Here is a 17,260-nt window from a genome sequence, read left to right on the forward strand (position 1 = left end):
GGCGTCTGGGTGGCTCAGTCGGTTGAATGACCAACTTAGGCTCAGGTCATGATCTCACAGCTTGTGGGTTTGAGCCCTGCGTCAGGCTTTGTGCTGACAGCTCAGAACCTGGAGCCTGCTTCGGATTCTGTGTCTCCCTCTCTCTCTGCTCCCCCTTCCAAAAATAAATAAACATTAATAAATTTTTAAAAAAAGAAGATAGGAGCTAGGCATGGGGTCAATCCCATCAGAGCCACATGGACTGAGAGTAGGGGGCTCCCCCAAGGGAACCTGAGCCACAGTCATGGGGAGAAGTGAGAGTAGGCTCCGGAGATAAAACAACACGTGTCCACACTCCTGTGGCCTCTATGGGTGATTCTGAAGCGGGTGGCACAGCTCAGCAGCGACTCTGTGACTCCTGAGGCGTTGTAACCACCATTTTTGACACGGGGAGAAGTAGAGGACTCTTCAAGAAGGACCAAAAATCAGGCTGGAGAGACAGGAGTAGACGAGGCAGTGGGGTCTCACTTGCCGGGACGGTAAGGCTTTCAGAAAGTGGGAGGTTGAGAAGCGGAGAAGTGGGGTTTGCACCCTAAAACTGGGTTTGGAGAGAACAATAGGGTTTTAAGGTGCCCAGAGCCCGTAAGCAAAGGATGGACTTTCTGGAAAAGGGTCCAGCAGGAGCAAATACGTGGAAGCAGAAAAACACAGAAAACACTTTGGAAACGGTACAGCCCATGTGCACAGGGGCACTTTTCCTTAGCTTTCCATCCTGGTATCCAGAATATCTGTTTCCTCTAGGGGTATAAGCATGGCCACAGAGCAAAGTCAAACTCTTTGGGTTAATGCTGAAAGCCACTTCTTACTACAAACAAGAAATTCTTCCTGAGCCACAGGATCCCTGCCCTTCTTCCCGGGAACCCCCACGGCACTTTCTTGTGGCCCGTGCACTGTTTTGGGGGATGTTTCACTGTTCTGCCTTAAGTGGCAGCTGTTTTCGAACAGATCCAATCTTCCCGGCTGGATTTTGAGCTCCTGAAAAGTAGGGTCTTTTCTTCCCCGTGTCCGTAGCTCCCAGCCCCCACTTCTGCAGAAAGAGTGTTCGGGATAAGCCCAGTTGCCTTGTGTCTATGGTAAGCAATGCTTCGCTGGGAGGGAGAATTCCCCAGACGGTATACAGAGAAGGGAAGGGACATTGGGGGATAGGACCCCCCCCCCCACTCAGACTGAGGCCTGCCTCCTACAAGCTGCTACCCCCAGCTTTCAGCGATGGGGAAATGGAGTCTGTGACTCATCTGCTTTCCCTTGGGATTGAAATGTCTTTCTGTTTCACAACGGGGAGCCCAGCAGCGGCTGTATCTTAGCTGGCACCAGCAACTATGAATCCCAAAGAAGAAGCAGATGCCATTTTTAAGGGCCTGCTCTGTGCCCGAGCACTTTGCTGAGCGCTTTTGCTGCATTACCTCGTTAAGCTGCCCAAGCTTGACACAGCTGTGATTTATAGCCAGGTTTCTCTGACTCCAGAGTCCCCTGGAAGCCCCTGAGGTTCAGATGTGCGGTTTGCGATGCCAGGGGTCAGGCTAGCACTGCATCTCCTCCTTGTTTCCAGCTCCAAGTCAACGGTCTCACCGGCTGAGCATTCCTGGGGGCTCCTAAAGTCCGCAAAGGGGAAAGATCAGCTCGCGGAACAAGGAAGGAATGAAACTAGCCCCCTGTGCTGTCCCTCCATTCCCAATAGCCTGGGGGGCCGGTCGGGGGTGGAGGTAGAGAATCCAAGTCCCAGAATCTCTGGCAGGCATCTCAGTGCAGAAATTCTCTGGCGCCCCCTGGTGGCCTCCAACACCCATGGGTTCTCCCAGGGATCGTCTTGAGTGGCTGGGGGGAGGCACCCATCTCCCCTGGGGGGGAACACAGGCGGCCTTACCCGGCGTTCCACCTCAGGGAAATGCTAGAGCTTGCACTGACCTGGAACCCCTGGCCAACAGCACTGTCCCAAGCATAATTTGGTATCCCTGTAGTCCCCCATGGGGCTGACTGACCAAGCCTGCAATGCTAAAGCGTTTATTACATATGAGCGCAACGTTACTATGTTACTCTCTTAAATGTGCTACACCCTTAGGTGTGCCTTGTCACTCTATTATACATCAGCCCCCACCAAGTCAGTATATACCTTGTCAAGTTGTACACCCTGCTTTTATAAAATGGAATCACAACATTCTGGTCACCCCAACCCGCATTTCACATTTCAAAGGCCGGCCTTTTTGTCCCCTGCCCCCCCCCCCCCCCCCGTTCCTGGGAAGTAGGCTTTCTCCAAGAGTTCAATCCCACCACCTCATTTGCAAGAATGTCAAGAGGTGGCAGGCAGGGAGATAAGGTCTCTTGGGATACAAATGTTACTGAAGGGGGGGAAATGACAGGAGAGGAAACTACAAACTGCCCTCAGGCCACCAGTGTTTTGACAGCAGGAGGGAGCGGGTGAGCTCCAGAGAAGGACTCTTGCAGGGAGAGAGTCTGACTTCGCGTGCCCTTGAGAATAGTTCACCTTTGATGGCTGGGCGAATTGGGGCAGGCTCCTCCGACAGCGACAGCGGTGGGATGGAATGGGTCTCAGGTCAATGACAGGCAGGAAGGGGAGGGACCGGGACCTGACTCTCAGGTACCTTGTTTGGAATTAAGCCTTTCTGCTCAGTTTCATTCTCCTGTACCTTGTTACATCTTGGTCCCGAAAGAGAGAAAAGGAGGCCAATTCCTCTGCCCTCTGGAGGGCTGACTTTTCACCCCGGAGTAAAGATGTTAAAGATGTGCTAGGTGGGATGAGCCCAACCAAAGGCTCCACAGAGCTGCAGGACTCGGGATGTACAGGGCCCAAGGTGGAACTGGTTTGGGGTGAGCGCGGAGGGAATGAGACACCGGGACACGTCGGGGGCCGGGGGGGGGGGTGGGGAGACAATGGTGGCAGAAAAGATTTAGAGCTTCCTGCTCAGGATATAGAGATCCATCTAGGTGCCTGACCATAACTCAGCCAGGTTCTTTGGAGGATCCCAAAGGCTGCCTTTGCCAACTTGTCCGAAAGCAGAGAGATGCCTGGCCCCTCCACTTCGGTGGAAGGCAGAGGGCCCTCGGTGTGAATCCGGAGAAAGGGAGCGAAGTAGAGCCCCCGCTCCACTCCACACCCCCTTCCTGCCTATAAATAACCCCGAGTGTCACTTCAAAGGGGACAGGGAGCGCGGGAGAGGGGCTCCCGGGCCCGCGGGTTGGGGCAGCAGGCCCAGCACACCACGCCCCCCACCCCGGGCGAGTTTGCATAAATAAATAAATCCAAGCCGTCGGCCCCGCAGGAGGTGGAGGAGAAGAGGGGAGGAGGAGGAGGAGGAGGAGGAGGGAGGGGGTGGGAGAGATTAGTTTGGGAAGTAGCACGGATTGCTCATCCGATCCGTTCAGCCACAGCCAGTGTGTCAAATTACAGAGGCGCCGGAATCGGCCCCAACGCTTCTCGGCGGCGGCCACGACCCACCTCTGCCCATGGGGCCCTCGGTGTGCGCCCCTTCGCGCCGGGACTGAAGCCGGCTCGCCCGGGAGACGCGAGACACCAAGAAGGACCGACAGCGCGGAACCAACTCCGGGACTCTGCAGATACTTGAAGGGGGAAACGGGGCGGAGAGAAGGAGAGCCGGCCGGATTCCCCTAACTTTCCTGGACTTGGAACGTTCTTCGAAGTAACTCTTTTCTCACCTGGGTCTACTACCGCTGTGCTGCCAGCGGCAGCTGGTTGTGTTCTCTCGGCTCTCCCCCTCCTGCCGCTAATTTTTCCATCGTCTTTGCCGGGAGCAAAGGAAAGGGACATTCCCCCCCCCCCCCCCCTTGCCCGCAGCTTGGATCGCGCCTCTGGGCAGCGGCTGTCGCCTTTATTTATTCTATTTATTTATTTATTGGTTCTCAAGACGCAAGGGGATGGTAGCCGAGCGCCCCCGCAAAGCGGCAACCGCCGGTGCCCGCGGCCCCGGGGAGCTAAGCGCGCCCGCGACGGTGGCGCTGGCGGTGGCGCCGGCGGAGCGCTGCGCGCGGCTGCCGAGCCCGGGGTCGTGCGGGCTGCTGGCGCTGGCCCTGTGTTCGCTGGCGCTCAGCCTGCTCGCCCACTTTCGGACCGCGGAGCTGCAGGCCCGGGTGCTGCGCCTGGAATCGGAGCGTGGGGAGCAGCAAATGGAGACGGCTATTTTGGGACGAGTCAACCAACTGCTGGATGAGGTCTGTGCTCTTTGTTACTGGCTTTTATCCCTGCCCGCGGCGCCCCCTCGCGCAGCCTCCAAACTTTCGACCAGCCGGTGCCCGCGGGCTCTTGCTCTCCAAGCGGCGCGGTGCGCCCGGGCCTCGCAGGAGCCGTCTGCTGGGGGGGGGGGGGGGGGGGGGGGCGGGGACGGACGTTGCCCTGCGGTGGACTCGGAGGAACCGAAGGACCCCGGCTGCTTGCGTGGGACCCTTCCGCTCCCGCCGCCGGCAGGCGCCCCCAGCGTCCCGCGCAGAGAGCGCCTGGGCGCGCTGGGCAGGTGGAGCGGGGCATGGCGCGCGGAGGCGCGCGGAAGCTGCCAGGCCTTGCTTCTCCCTCCAGGCAGCCCGCCAGGGCGGTGTGAGGGCCTCCCAGCGCCCACGCGGCGGGATATGTGCCCGGTGGCCCCGACCAGGGCTTGCTGGGCCCCCGCGGCCCTCCCCATCCATCCCTCGAGGATCAGCGCTGCCTGACTTTTATTGCCACGTTCAGCTGGGAAGAGGGTGTGAGGGAGTGAGTCATCCAAGGGGCTGAGGGGGACAGAAGGGGCAGTCCTTGCAGGGAGTGGTGTCCCGATCACGGCCCATTGCCCCAGGTTGTTAGGGCCCAGGTGTGGGTCACCCTGGTACTACTGTCCTTGGGACCGAGTAAGCCCATACTCTCTTGTTTCTTATCCCTGGTCCCCTGGGATGGTCCCCACCATTTCGTGTTTGCGTGTTTTTCTGGGGAAAGGATGCTGAGCTTTCCCCACTTCCGAAATGTCCTTGAACCTAAGTGGATTAAAAGCCACTAGTGTTTTTTGGCCATGGCAATCTTAGGAGTACATGAAAAGAACTCACCCAGGAAGGAGGGACATACAGTGTCATTGGTGCCACCAGAGGAAAAGGTGGGCAGTGAGAGTGTGAGTCTTGGTGACTTATAAGGATCTGGACAGCACAAGGGATCCAGGGCCCAAATGAAGGGGAGGACCCACAGGTAAGGGCAGCAGTGCCCTGGGAAGAGGTCCTGGAACAGCCTGGAAAGTTCCCCTGAGGAAGAACTCAGAGGGGGCCTCTTACTTAGTAGGAGCAGTCAAGAGCAGGGAGGTGGTTTTTATCCTCACCCTGCTACTTAAAAGCTGTGCAGCCTGGGGCAAATACCCTCACTCCTCTGAGCTCGAACATGGTTGTGGTCGTGGTGAGCATTCGAGCCCAGTTCTAACCGTGGTGGGCCCTGGGACCATTCTGGCACAAGGTACCAGTTCCCTACAGCCAGGCCTCTCTCAGGTTCCATTGCCAGGCAAAGGCTGATAATTTGCCACGCACCTCTCCAGGGTGGACACCGAGAGGGAGGCCACAGGGCCAGAGCAGAGAGGGTGGTCCCAGGGCAAGCTTACTGAGACTAGCGGCATGCCCTGCCAGGACCCAGGGGATGGCCACCCACAGTCCCCTGGGAAGTGTCTGGGCTCAACAGGCAGGCAGCCTTTGCCAGCTGGTTGACAGTGCACGTGGGACTGGCTGGGTGGTGGAGATCGTGTTCGGGCAGTCAGGGCTCCCGCCAGGTATCTCAGGGTCCTTGACAGCAGAGGGACAAGCATCTGGCTCTGGGAGCCCCTCTCAAAGCCTCTCTCCATCCTTTCCTCTTCCTGGCCCCTCCTGCTGGCCAGGGCATGCCCCAGATCCTTGCTTCCTCTGCTTGAGACTTAACCATGTCAAGTCTCTCGCACTCCGGGCCTTGGGACTGACAACGTTATCTGACGTGCTGATTCCTCCTCTGCAACCCTAGCTTCCTGTGTCCCTACTGACTTCTGAGACCTCTCATCTGCTAGAGCATCTGAACTGACCCCCGTTTTACAGATGGGGAAACTAAGGACCACAGAGGGGCAGTAGGTTACCCCGAGTCATATGATGAGACCCAGAACTAGAACCTAAGTTCCTGACCCCACTTCCCTCGTTCTTCACTCTGTCCTGCCACCGTCCTTTGTCCATTTTCATTCATTCACTTGGCAAATGTTTCTGAGAGCTGGCGTGGATCAGGCATTGGCGGGGGGCGGGGGGGGGGGGGTGTCACACATCTGCCCTCCTAAACTTACAGACAAATAGGACACGAAAAAAGACAACGGGTGGTGACCACGTCATGTGGAACATGCTACGATAACAGAGGCGGAGGAGGTCTGGGGAATGTATCAACATGCAACGTACCTGATGGCAGTGGCTTCCTGGGAAAGTGATTTTCAAGTGAAGCCTTAAAGGGTGAATAGGAGACTTCCAGGCAAAAGGGATGAGTGGAGGGGCCTGGTCCAAGGGGCAAAGAGAACAGCTTCTGAAGGTTGGAAGAGTGGGGGGCGGGGGTGCGGTTTGCCTTGGGGAGCTGAATGGTGGAAGATCTGACTGGAGAGAGACGGGTAGCCTGGGTCAGCAGGTGCCTCAGAGACCGTTAGATCTATGTGAGGGCAATGGGGAGCCATAGAAGGGCAGGTATGTTCCTAGAATGGGGCGGAGAGTAGGGCAGAGAGGAAGGCCAAACAAGCGGCTAGCACAGGCCAGAGGGGGCTGGGGCCCGGACTGGGCTGCAGGTAGGGACAGAGAGGAGTGAGTGAAACCGGTGGGAAGTGAGGTCAACAGCAGAGGGCACCGGAGCCAGAGGGAGGGGCCCGTCCTATGGGTGGAGGCGGCAGGTGGTCTTGTCCATGGGGAGTGGCCCTAGGAGGCATGCCCTGGGTGGGGCCTGTGGTCCAGAGGTTCATGAAGGGACACTCTAAGGGCTCCACTGTCCACTGCAGTTACATGAGACCCATTATACTTCATTAATTAAAATTTAATACATCTAAAATTAAGTTGATCAGTCACACTAGCCACATTTCAAGTAGGCTCAAGAGACACCCGAGGCTAGTGGTTGCCAGTTGTTGGACGCCGTAGACACAGAGTATGTATATCCTCACAGAAAGTTCCGTGGGACAGCACTGCACTAGGAGCAAAGCCACTTGTGGGCCAGCAAAGGTGTCCGGGAGCCACTTGAGGCCTCCCTCCTCCCTAGGAGTCCCTTTCCTAGGTGTGCTCTCCCAGGGCTGAGCAGAGGGCAAAGGTGAGGCAGGGGTGAGGCGGGGAAGGGGGAACCGGGGGCCATCAGATCCCTGAGAGGGAAGAAAAGGCAGAGGAGAGCCCGGGCAGTGGCTTTGTTAGAGTGATTCTGCGACGTGGACATGTGGAGTGCTCCTTCTGTAAAGGGCACGCAGGCACCCCGTGAGTGGAAGGACCCCACCCCGGGATTCCAGCTTTGCCCCCAGCCATGTGGCCTTCAGCAAGCCATGCCACCCCCTAAACCTCAGGCTCCTCCTCTGTAATGCCCAGGCTCTGCCTCCCTCTTGGGGTTGCTGTGAGATTTTCAGGAGATGGCAGGTGGGAGGATGCACTAGAAGGTGCCCCCACCAAAGGCCGTGCCCAGGACTGTACGAGTGCTCCCCGGAAGCTGGGGCAGACAATCCGTCCTGCAGCAGGTGGGCCTGGCCACTCCCTGGAAGATGGAAGAAGGGCACTGGACAGGGCAGTCCGGTGAAGCACACAGCCTGTGCGGTGGCCTGGAGGCACGAACCCAGGGGCACCGCAAACCCCACCCCCCGCCCAGGGGGGAAAGCGGCATGCTGGGTGTGGGGATCTGGAAGGCGGGTGGAAGAAAGGGCCAGCAGGGAAGGCCAGGCTGAGGGGACCCAGTGGGAGAGGAGCCTGGAATGAGGCAGGCCAGAGGCAGATGCTAGAAGAAGGCCTGGATCTGAGGGGCCTGGCCGTGGGGGAGGGGAGGGTCAGAGCGGGGAGAGGAGGATGGGGGCGGGGAGCCAGCTCATGGGGAGCTGGCAGTGTGGCTTCCAGTCCTCAGGCCCCAACTCTTCCCCCATCGGTGCCTCTCTTCTGGGCTGGGACCCCCTTAATGAGCGCTCCAGCTGCCTGTTACTTGATTTGCTTGCTGTGAAGACAGAAACTGGAATGTCCCAAACGGAGGAAATTGGATGTCACCAGGGGCTGGGCAGAGGGTGTGCTGGGAAGCAGGAGGGACCCGAATTCAGACAGCTAGATCCAAGTTGTAGGATCTATGGTGTCAGCAGCCAGCTTCCAGGTGGGCACCGGCGGGGGGGTGGGGGTGCCAGGCGGACCCCCCTCCCCCAACAGTGAGAGTAACGGCACCCCTGATGAGAACGTCTCACGTTTATAGGGTCCATACAGCAGCCGCTGCTGTGAGCGTTACCTCTTTCAATCCCCACAACCTCCCTGAGGGACTGACGCTCTCAATGCCCCATTTTACAGATAAGAAGACTGATGTCACTGTCCTTCCATCCTGCTCTCTATGATCCAGTCCTTTGGATGGGAAGGGCGTTTTCCACCTTCAGGAATTTCCTGGGGGTCGAGGGAGGGTTGAAACCTCTAGGCTAAAAAGTTGAAGAACCCTGGGCAGACTCCTTCCTCCATAAAAATAACAATACCAACCACCGTAACAGGAATGTCTTACATTTAGAGGGTATGTGCAGGGGCCTTTTGCTGGTTTTTTTCCAGAGGAGAATTCAGGGGAGAGATCAAAGCAGCGTCTGAAAGACGGGGGGGGGCTCTTACCGAGGAAGTATGTGCCTCTGGGGGTGTGGCCTGTAGATCACAGCAGCCTGGGCCTCCGTAATCAGACAGACCCTAGATCCCCTTATATGCAGCCAGCCTCCACTGCGTCTGACTTTGCATATGTGGTCAGTGCCTGAGCGGTCTTGTGGGGAGTCAATGGAGGGAAGATCCTCAGAGCCCCTCAATCCCAGCCCCTTCTCTCTATAGATAAAAAACAGGTCTGAAGCCTCCACAGCCAGGGATCAGAAGAGCCAGAGGTAGGATCCCCCTCTCTGGAGAGCATCTGTCTTCCACACCACACCTTCCCCCTTCCAGACAATAGTTAATTGTCTGGTGAAGTGGTGGTAAAGACTTGGCATGCTCCACTCCCCATTCCCTGGCCTCAGCAGACATTGCTAATCGACTGCAGCACACTTAATCGACTGCAGCACACTTTCCCCGTTGAGCTTACATACGGCCTCAGAATGCTTTTCAGTGCTGCCCCGGGAAGCTGCCACTAATTAGTGAGAGTCGGTGTTCGAGATAAAGAGCCATCTCATGACTCTAAGTTAAAAGAAAAATACAGAGCAATATTTATTACAGATAACACCAGGGAGAGGGGGGAACATTTTACAGCTTCTCCAAAGGCCTTACAGTGATCAGGTAGCTCCAGACCAAACTGAGGACCTCATTAAGTAGCAAACCCTCATAGGAAAATGGTGAGAGAGTCAAAGCGTCTGAAACACGATGCTGTCTGCCTTAAGCATAGATTCACAGTTTGACACCCTCAGAAAGATGCCTTTTCCCCCTTACTCCTAATCATTTTCATCTTGCCCCAGTGCCTTCTGGAAAGCCTTCCCCAAACCACTCCAACCCAAAACGGGCTCTCTCTCTGCTCTGACTTCCTGCAGAACTTGCTGGCCATGCCAAACATCTAGCTGGGAGAAGGAAAGTAGAGACATGGCATGACTTCTCTTGTCCCAGACCCACGGCAGCCATTCCTAACCTCTCAACACATGCCCAGGGAGCCTAGATCAGCCTCAGAATCCTTCTCAACACAGCCGCCCAGACTGCCCCTCCCTGGGTCTTAGCGTCAACGTGCAACGTAATCCCTATTTGCCTTCTGTGGCTCTGCCTCCAGCACATTGTGCAGTGTGTTCTCCTCTCTGTTGCCTTTAAATATCTTGTCTCACATTTGATCTCGCACAATCCAGCAGCAGGGATGAGAGCTCACTGGTCTCCAGGTCCCTTACGGAGCCCAGGGACCGCGTAATGTAGGCAGCCCTCACCAATTAGTTGCCGATTTCAGGTCCCTCTGTTACAGGTTACTCTCTTTCCCCCATCCCAACCCAAGACGCAGCTGTATGCTCAGCATTTGCTCAGGGGCGTGCCCTGGAAATGGTGTTTCAGAGCAACCAGCCGAAGGGGAAATGAACTCCTCAATCCGAGCTGCGTCCCTAGTGCGCTGGCCAGGCGAGCGGGGATGGTTCAGGGTGATGTGTTCCCGCCTGGACAGAGCGGCTGGAAGCGTCCATCCATTCCCGTCCACGACCCCCAATGGCCAGCAGTTTCCTCTCCACCCGCCCAGGCGCCTGGCACATTTTTGGTTGGGGCAAAACAGTAAGGTGGGTAAGCCCACAGCATGTGACGGCAACATGGACCTCTGCCGCTGGCTACTTGTGTGACCTGAGCCTCAGCGTCCTGGTCGGGGCAATGGAGATGATGACGACCTCCTCACGGGTTGTTGCCGGATTAGATGAAATCTTTCAATTAATAGCAGCTGTGATCCTCACCACCTCCCTCATCGTTGAGTCATAGCTAATACTTATTGACCACCGTTCCAAGATTTCTATCACCTCTTACTTCGTTTACTTCTCAAAATAATCCTCTGAAGTGGTTATGTTTTTATATATGTTTCATTTTACGTTCCTTCAGGAGAGAAAAATGGAGGCCCAGAGAAGTCCAGTGACTTTCCCAAGGTCACACAGTGAGTCGTGGAGGCAGGCCTTGAACCCAAGCATTCTGGCCCCAGAGCTAGCCCTCTAAGGCCGCTAGTGGTACACCATGTGTAGAAAGTACCATACCCTACTAAGCCAGCTGAGACAGGTCGTGGAGACCAGGGGCTAGGGACCTGTTCAGTTTGGTTCAGCTTCCACAGCGGTGGCGCTGATTGAACTGACTTGGCATCAGGCCTACGTGACCATCTTTGCTGTAAAATGCCCCAGAGGATGTCGTTTGTGACATCAGGCCTTGGTGATGAACACCCTTAGGAAAATCACTGTCCAGAACTTTCCAGGAGGGATGGATCAGGTCTTGTCTCTTGAACGCTGAACCGCCCTCTAGAAAGCTTAGCACCCAACCTGGGGTTCACCCTGTGACACGGGCTAGTCCTTCGGGCAGAAGTTTCTGCCTAAGCCCCAATCCCAGTTCCTGTGTATCACCCTGTCCTCGCCTTTCTTTCTGCCCCTTACCTCCAGCTGCCTTGCGGAATAATACATGTCTGTCTGTCCACGCAGCCAGCTGAGTGTCTCCTTTTGAAGCAAGGCCGGGGGAGAAGCGCTTTAACAACTGAACTCTTTAGAGTTAGTCTCCCCTCCTTCTCGTATCTGCGTGTCCTCAAAGACCTGGCCCTGGCTGCAGAGCATCAGCTGGGAGCTGTAAAACCCACCGAGGCCGACCCCCTTCCTGGAACCCCGATGCAGTCCCTGTGGGTAGGGTCTTGCGGTGGGGTATTTAGCAAGTCCCGTGGCTGGCAGCCCCTGAGACGGAGAGAGACAGCATTTACCCGTGCCACTACACCCAGGCCCCTCGCCTGGGTCCCGAGCAGTGCCGAGAGGCTGGCGCCGGCAGTCATGAGGGTCACGGTGCTGGGATCTGGGGAGGGCCTGGGAAGGCTGGGGCGGACCGGGGTCCCCGGCTCTCCCGGGCGGTGTCCATGATGCCAGCAGACCCCAGCCGCAGCTCCACACTGACGCCCCCCCCCAACATCCTCATGCCGAATGCCCCCTGCCCTGGGTGGGGGCCTCCCTGCAGAAAATTCTTTACGGCCGAAAAGGGCAGAGACGCAGCTGCGGGCAGCAGGGGCTCCTCTGGTCCTTCAAAGAGCAGGGGCGAGCCACGCACAGAGGGGAGGAACTTCCTGCCCGAGAGGCTGGGCACGGCTTTCCAGGGAGACACAGGGGCTCCCCGTCTCCTAGCCTGGAGTCTATTGTAGGTTTTCCCGAAGCCCCGTGTGGCTAGAGTCCACCCGGCCTGGGCCCCTCCTGCCTCTTCAGCCTCCTTGCCTCTCCTCGCCACCCATGCCCACCCCCGCCTCGGGCTTCCTTAATGCCCTCCGTCCAGTCTCAGTCTTTCCTTTACTCGGCTATTTCCCTGTCCATCCGGCCCTCCTGCCAGCAGGCTCCTGCCTTTATGTTCTTTCAGTTACAGCGGGGAGGCCTTGCCGCCCGCAAGGGACACATCTTCCCCAGGAAGGCTGTGACAGGGCCTGCCATCCCGCCGTCCAAGGGACTTTACACCTGCAGTTGCCTGTCACGCTGCAGTGCCTCTCGAGCCCCTGTTGTCAGGTGTTCTCTATCGGGTCACGCTCTGCCGAGGCGGCCTGTAGGGCAGGACGGGAAGGGTGACCTCAGGAGACAAGGATGCAGAAAGGGGACTGGTTAAAGGGGCCTTACCTGGGGCTCTTCCAGGAATAGCCTTAGTCCCAGTGAGCTGGCATTTGTGGTTTCCTGGGGGTAGGGGGAGACTCGGTGATATGGGAGGTCAGAGGATGGTCCTGCTACCTCCAGCCTCCCCCCTACTCCATAGAATCAGAGTGTTGGAAAGGAGTGTTGGAAGGAAGGGGGGGGGGGAATCCCCCCCCGCCCCCGCCCCGATATCCCTGGTTCTGAGGCTTACATACCCACAGTGACAGGGAGCTCACTACCACATGTAGCTCACTGTTCTGGCTGTAATGTGTGTGTTCGTCTTGTCAGAGCACCACGCCTGTCACTCCACCTGCCATCCCACCCCTCCAGCGTGTCCTGAAAGCACCTCAAACTCCACGTGTCTAAACTGAGTAGGAGCCCGCCCCTCCCCGCAACCCCTTCATCTGTGGATGCACTGGCCTCCAGCTGCACCTCCTCCCAGACCCCACCGCTTGCACCATCTCGGCCTCCTGCAGACTGTCCTCTTTTCTCTACGACTGCCCGCCCGTCCCCACCCAGGCTACCCGAGGCTCTTCTGGGCTGTGACAAGAGCCTCCTAGCTCACCTGCTCCTGTTCCACTCTGCCCTCTCCCATTCAGCACCCACACAGCAGCTGGAGTGATCTTTCAGGGGCGCCTGGGTGGCTCAGTCGGTTGAGCATCCGACTTCGGCTCAGGTCACCATCTCACAGTGTGCGGGTTCGAGCCCCGCGTCGGGCTCTGTGCTGACAGCTCGGAGCCCAGAACCTGCTTCCAATTCTGTGTCTCCCTCTCTCTCTCTCTCTGCCCCTCTCCCATTCACACTCTGTCTCTTTCTCTCAAAAATAAATAAACGTTAAAAAAAAAAAAAGGAAGCTCTAAATACTGTCACCACAGTCCCCTAATTACACTCTTTGATAACTTCCTATTGCCATCAGGCGAGAGACTACATCTCTTAATGTGGTTCATGGGGCCTGAAGAGCATGGCCCTCGCCACCCTCTCTTGCCTCAGGGCTCCTCCTTCCCTCACTTTCAAAGTCCAGCCACACGGTCATACACTGCCACCACTAGGAGCACAGACTCTGGAGCCAGATTGCTGGGTTCAAGTCCAGCTCTGCTAGTGACTGGCTGTGTGACACTGGGCGAGTCGCTTAACCTCTCTGTGCTTTGGGTTGTACCTCTAAGAACTGGGAGGGTGATGGTGATAAGAGTGTCTCCCTCTCATTAAGTGTTGCTTTTAGAATTTAAAAAGTTAGGGGCGCCTGGGTGGCGCAGTCGGTTAAGCGTCCGACTTCAGCCAGGTCACGATCTCGCGGTCCGTGAGTTCGAGCCCCGCGTCAGGTTCTGGGCTGATGGGCTCGGAGCCTGGAGCCTGTTTCCGAGTCTGTGTCTCCCTCTCTCTCTGCCCCTCCCCCGTTCATGCTCTGTCTCTCGCTGTCCCCAAAATAAATAAACGTTGAAAAAAAAAAATTAAAAAGTTAAACAAGTGCTTTGAGCAGTGCCTGGCCCTCCAGTCAAAAGTATTGCAATCTCCCAGAAAGAGCCCACCCCCCCGCCCGCATCATAGTTGTGCAGTGGAGGCACATGGGCTCCGAACCAGGCTTCCCGGTTCGAATCCGGCCTTGCCCGTCTTGGCTGCCCGTCGCCGTGCAAGCGACGTGCCGTTTCTCGTGAGTGGGGTGCTGCGAGTGCTGAATGAATTCATCTGTGCAGGACTCCCCCCCCCTCCCGGTTCATAAGAAGCACATGATGGTGTCAGGTCTCAGCCGTTTTCCCTGCACCTCGGGGTTATCCTTGGGTCTCTGCCCTGCCGTCACTTCCCCAGCCTGTAGAGCCTCACCCCTACTCGCCAGAGCTCGATGACTGTGGCTGCTTCTTGTTGACGTGTGTGGTTCGTGGTGCCTCTGCCTGGACAGTAAGCTCCACGGGGCAGCCTCTGTGTCTGCTTTGCCCCGACGTGTCCTGGCATTTCCCGTGGCTCTGCATGCACAGGTCCTCAGTACCCATTTGCTAGAAGGAGGGAAGGAGGGTAGAGGCTCCTGGCTTCCACTCCAGCCCTCTCAGCCCAGCCCCTCCCTGCTCTGTGTAGGGGACCCCTGCTTCATCCTGCACCGGGCCCCGAAACTACCCCAGGCCCCTGGAACCTTTAGTCCTAGGCTCGTGACAGCCTGGCCCCTGCCCACATCCGCATAGTTCCAAGGGCCCCACTCCCTAACTCCCTGAGGCAGCAGCAGGGCCGAAGGTTAGCTGAAAGGAAGGACTTTCTCCTATGAAGGCTGGAAAACTCACCCCGGGGCATTCACCTCCTTTCCCTCAACTCTTTCTGATCTGCGGAACCTGGAGGGTTCTGCGCCCCTGTGCGGTTCTGGTGAAACAGGGGGGCAGAGGCAGCCCGTGGCATCTGGCGGCCCCTCGGGGCCCTGTTTCACGGCCCTGGGAGTCTGTGATCAGGTGCCAAGTGCGTTGCACAAAGAGGACTGTGGAGGGAGGAAGAAGACAGTTCCCTGGGCACACCCCATGGCACCCCCTCCCGGCCCCCGGAGCAAGTCCAGTTTGGGCGGGTGTGGCTTGAGTGTCTCAATTTCCTCCGTCTTGATTTCCCCGCGCTCCACCATGGGCCTGGCCCCTTAACAAAGCCCGTCTACGGGGCCAGCACCCCCCGCCCCCACCGCCAGCCATCCCTGGGATTAGGCCCACGCACTGGCTCTGCGCCGCCTCCGTCCTGCCTCTGTGTCTTTGCTCCTCACCAGAACGCCCCCCCTCCCCCATCTCCATCTTTCCAAATTCTGCCGAAGCCCACGTCCCCCTGCACCGCAGGGAAGGGCAGACCTCCAAGCGATTAATCCAATTCAAGTGTGGACCCGAGACACCAGACCAGGCCCTGCCCTCCAAGAACTGGCTTGATCTCCAACAGGATGCCATCCCAGTGACCGTGTGGCACGGGGTGATGAAAGGGGCTCTGGCAGATGGGATGGCACACCGCTGTGGGCCAGGCATTGTAATCAGACGCTGGTGCTGGGACTGGAGCTCTGCTCAGTGTGGTCGTGTCAATGGGCAGCTCAAGGTCGAAAGGCAGGGCTGCAGGCAGGACCCTCTTTATGGTTTCCAAGGCGTTTTCCACAGCAACACCGGGAGGTTGGTGGGGGAGGGGGGGCAATAGCCCCATTTTACAGATTCCCTGTGGGAGGGGAGGTGCCAGGATCAAGGTCACAGCCATGGAGTGTGGAGCTCACCTGCTCTGGGCTCCACCCCCCACCACCACCACTTGGACACACCCACGTATTACAGAGGCTCAGGTGGAGCCTGAGCCCTTTAAGAGTCCTGGAGCTGAGCACAGGGAGGGAGTGGCCCCTAAACCCAAGGCCAGGCCTCGCCGCCTTCTCTGGGGGGAGTGAGTAGCCGCCTGGCATTTTCCCTTTGATACTGATACAGGCATTTTAATAGCTGCAAAGATCAGGCAGTCATGTTTCGGCTCTGGCCACGTGGGGCATTCCAGGAGGCCCTGGCCGCCAGCAGGGGTGGAGCAGGAGGGCTGCTCCATCCAGGGTGACTGGGGGTCCACGCTGGAGTCTTGGCAGGTTCTCCACCCACCCCTGAGCCTCCTCTTGGACATTTCTCACCAGGGGTCTCAAGCTCGGATGCCTAAGGGGGCCAGGCTGGTGGCCTAAGTAAGCAAAGCCGGCCAGGGAGAGGTACTGTGATGACCTGGGCAGCACATGCCCACATAAAAGGGACAGCCATCTCTCAGCACCACCCAGTCGTCTTCATGGCCCAGTGCTGCCAGATGCCCCATTGTATAAGAGAGATCGGAAGTCCACACCTCGATGTGAGATCTCCTGATTTATGAACAACCGCTGTTTATTGAGCACCTACCATATGCCGGGCCTTGTTCTAGGCACGGGCGATATGACGCTCCCAGTTCTTCACATCTGGACACTCTTTTTGTTTTCTGATCTCATCTCATTTTATCCTTCTACCTGGCCTGTGTAGTCCCGGGGATAACTAATGTCATCCCCGTTTTATACATGAGGAAATTGAGACCCCGAGGGGCTATATCTCTTGCTTAATACACAGTGGGAGAGCCGAAAACAGACCATGTCCTTGTGGAACTTACCTTCCTGTGATCAGCGTAGATAGGAAGCAAGATAAATGAGCCAACAACGCAACAAAATCCAAAGGAGAAAAGTAAAACAGGAGGAGGGATAGGAAGTATGTCGCAGGAGGGCACTGGGGGCAGAGAAGACCTGTCTGAGAGTGAGACGGTGGTTAGCTAGGAAACGAACATCCCAAGCAGACAGGCCAACAAGTTCAAAGGCCCTGGGGTAGGAGAAAGCCTGGCATGAACAGGAGCATCAAGGAGGCCTGTGTGGCCCCCTGGCGGCCATGTTGAGAATGCTCTGTGGGGCAAGGCTAAAGGCAGGGAGTTATCCCGAGGTTATCACGAGGGGGTCACCAGGAGATTATCACGGTGACTGGGACAGAGATGATGAGGCTTGAACCGGGTGTAGTGCGGAGGTGGTGGAAAGGGGTCGGATCCCGGATGTGTCCAGAAAGTGGAGAACAGGAGTTGCTGGCCAAATGGGCGTGGAGTGAGAGCGAAGGAAGCATCACGGATGACCTCCAGGGTCTGGCGACATGACGTCACCTTTCTCTGTGACGAGGAAGACAGCGGAGGGGCAGGCCCAGGGGAGCGGGGACGACATATGAGGGGCCCGGTTTTGCCGAGCTAATTTTGAGATCCTATCAATGGAGATGCTAAGTTGGGAGCTGGATGCGTGCGTCTGGTTTTGGAGG

The 17,260-nt window shown here is 57.3% G+C and overlaps 1 protein-coding gene across 28 annotated transcripts in view; it reads left to right on the forward strand.

Moving 5' to 3' along the window:
• Nucleotides 1-3,362: 3,362 nt before the first annotated feature.
• The window catches only part of COL13A1 (collagen type XIII alpha 1 chain), a 147,841-nt gene continuing 133,943 nt past the window's right edge, over nt 3,363-17,260 (forward strand). For 12 of the 28 annotated variants that reach the window (XM_045040080.1, XM_045040087.1, XM_045040088.1 and 9 more), the window contains exon 1: nt 3,364-4,224. In XM_045040080.1, the coding sequence (XP_044896015.1) occupies nt 3,931-4,224 (294 nt within the window). In that variant the 5' untranslated portion in view covers nt 3,364-3,930. Of the gene's footprint in view, nt 4,225-17,260 lie in introns of all 28 variants that reach the window. The other 16 variants (XM_023240506.2, XM_023240507.2, XM_045040086.1 and 13 more) reach the window with 3 other exon arrangements.

The sequence above is a fragment of the Felis catus genome, chromosome D2 (genome assembly GCF_018350175.1).
Source record: "Felis catus isolate Fca126 chromosome D2, F.catus_Fca126_mat1.0, whole genome shotgun sequence".
Classification (NCBI taxonomy): Eukaryota; Metazoa; Chordata; class Mammalia; order Carnivora; family Felidae; genus Felis; species Felis catus.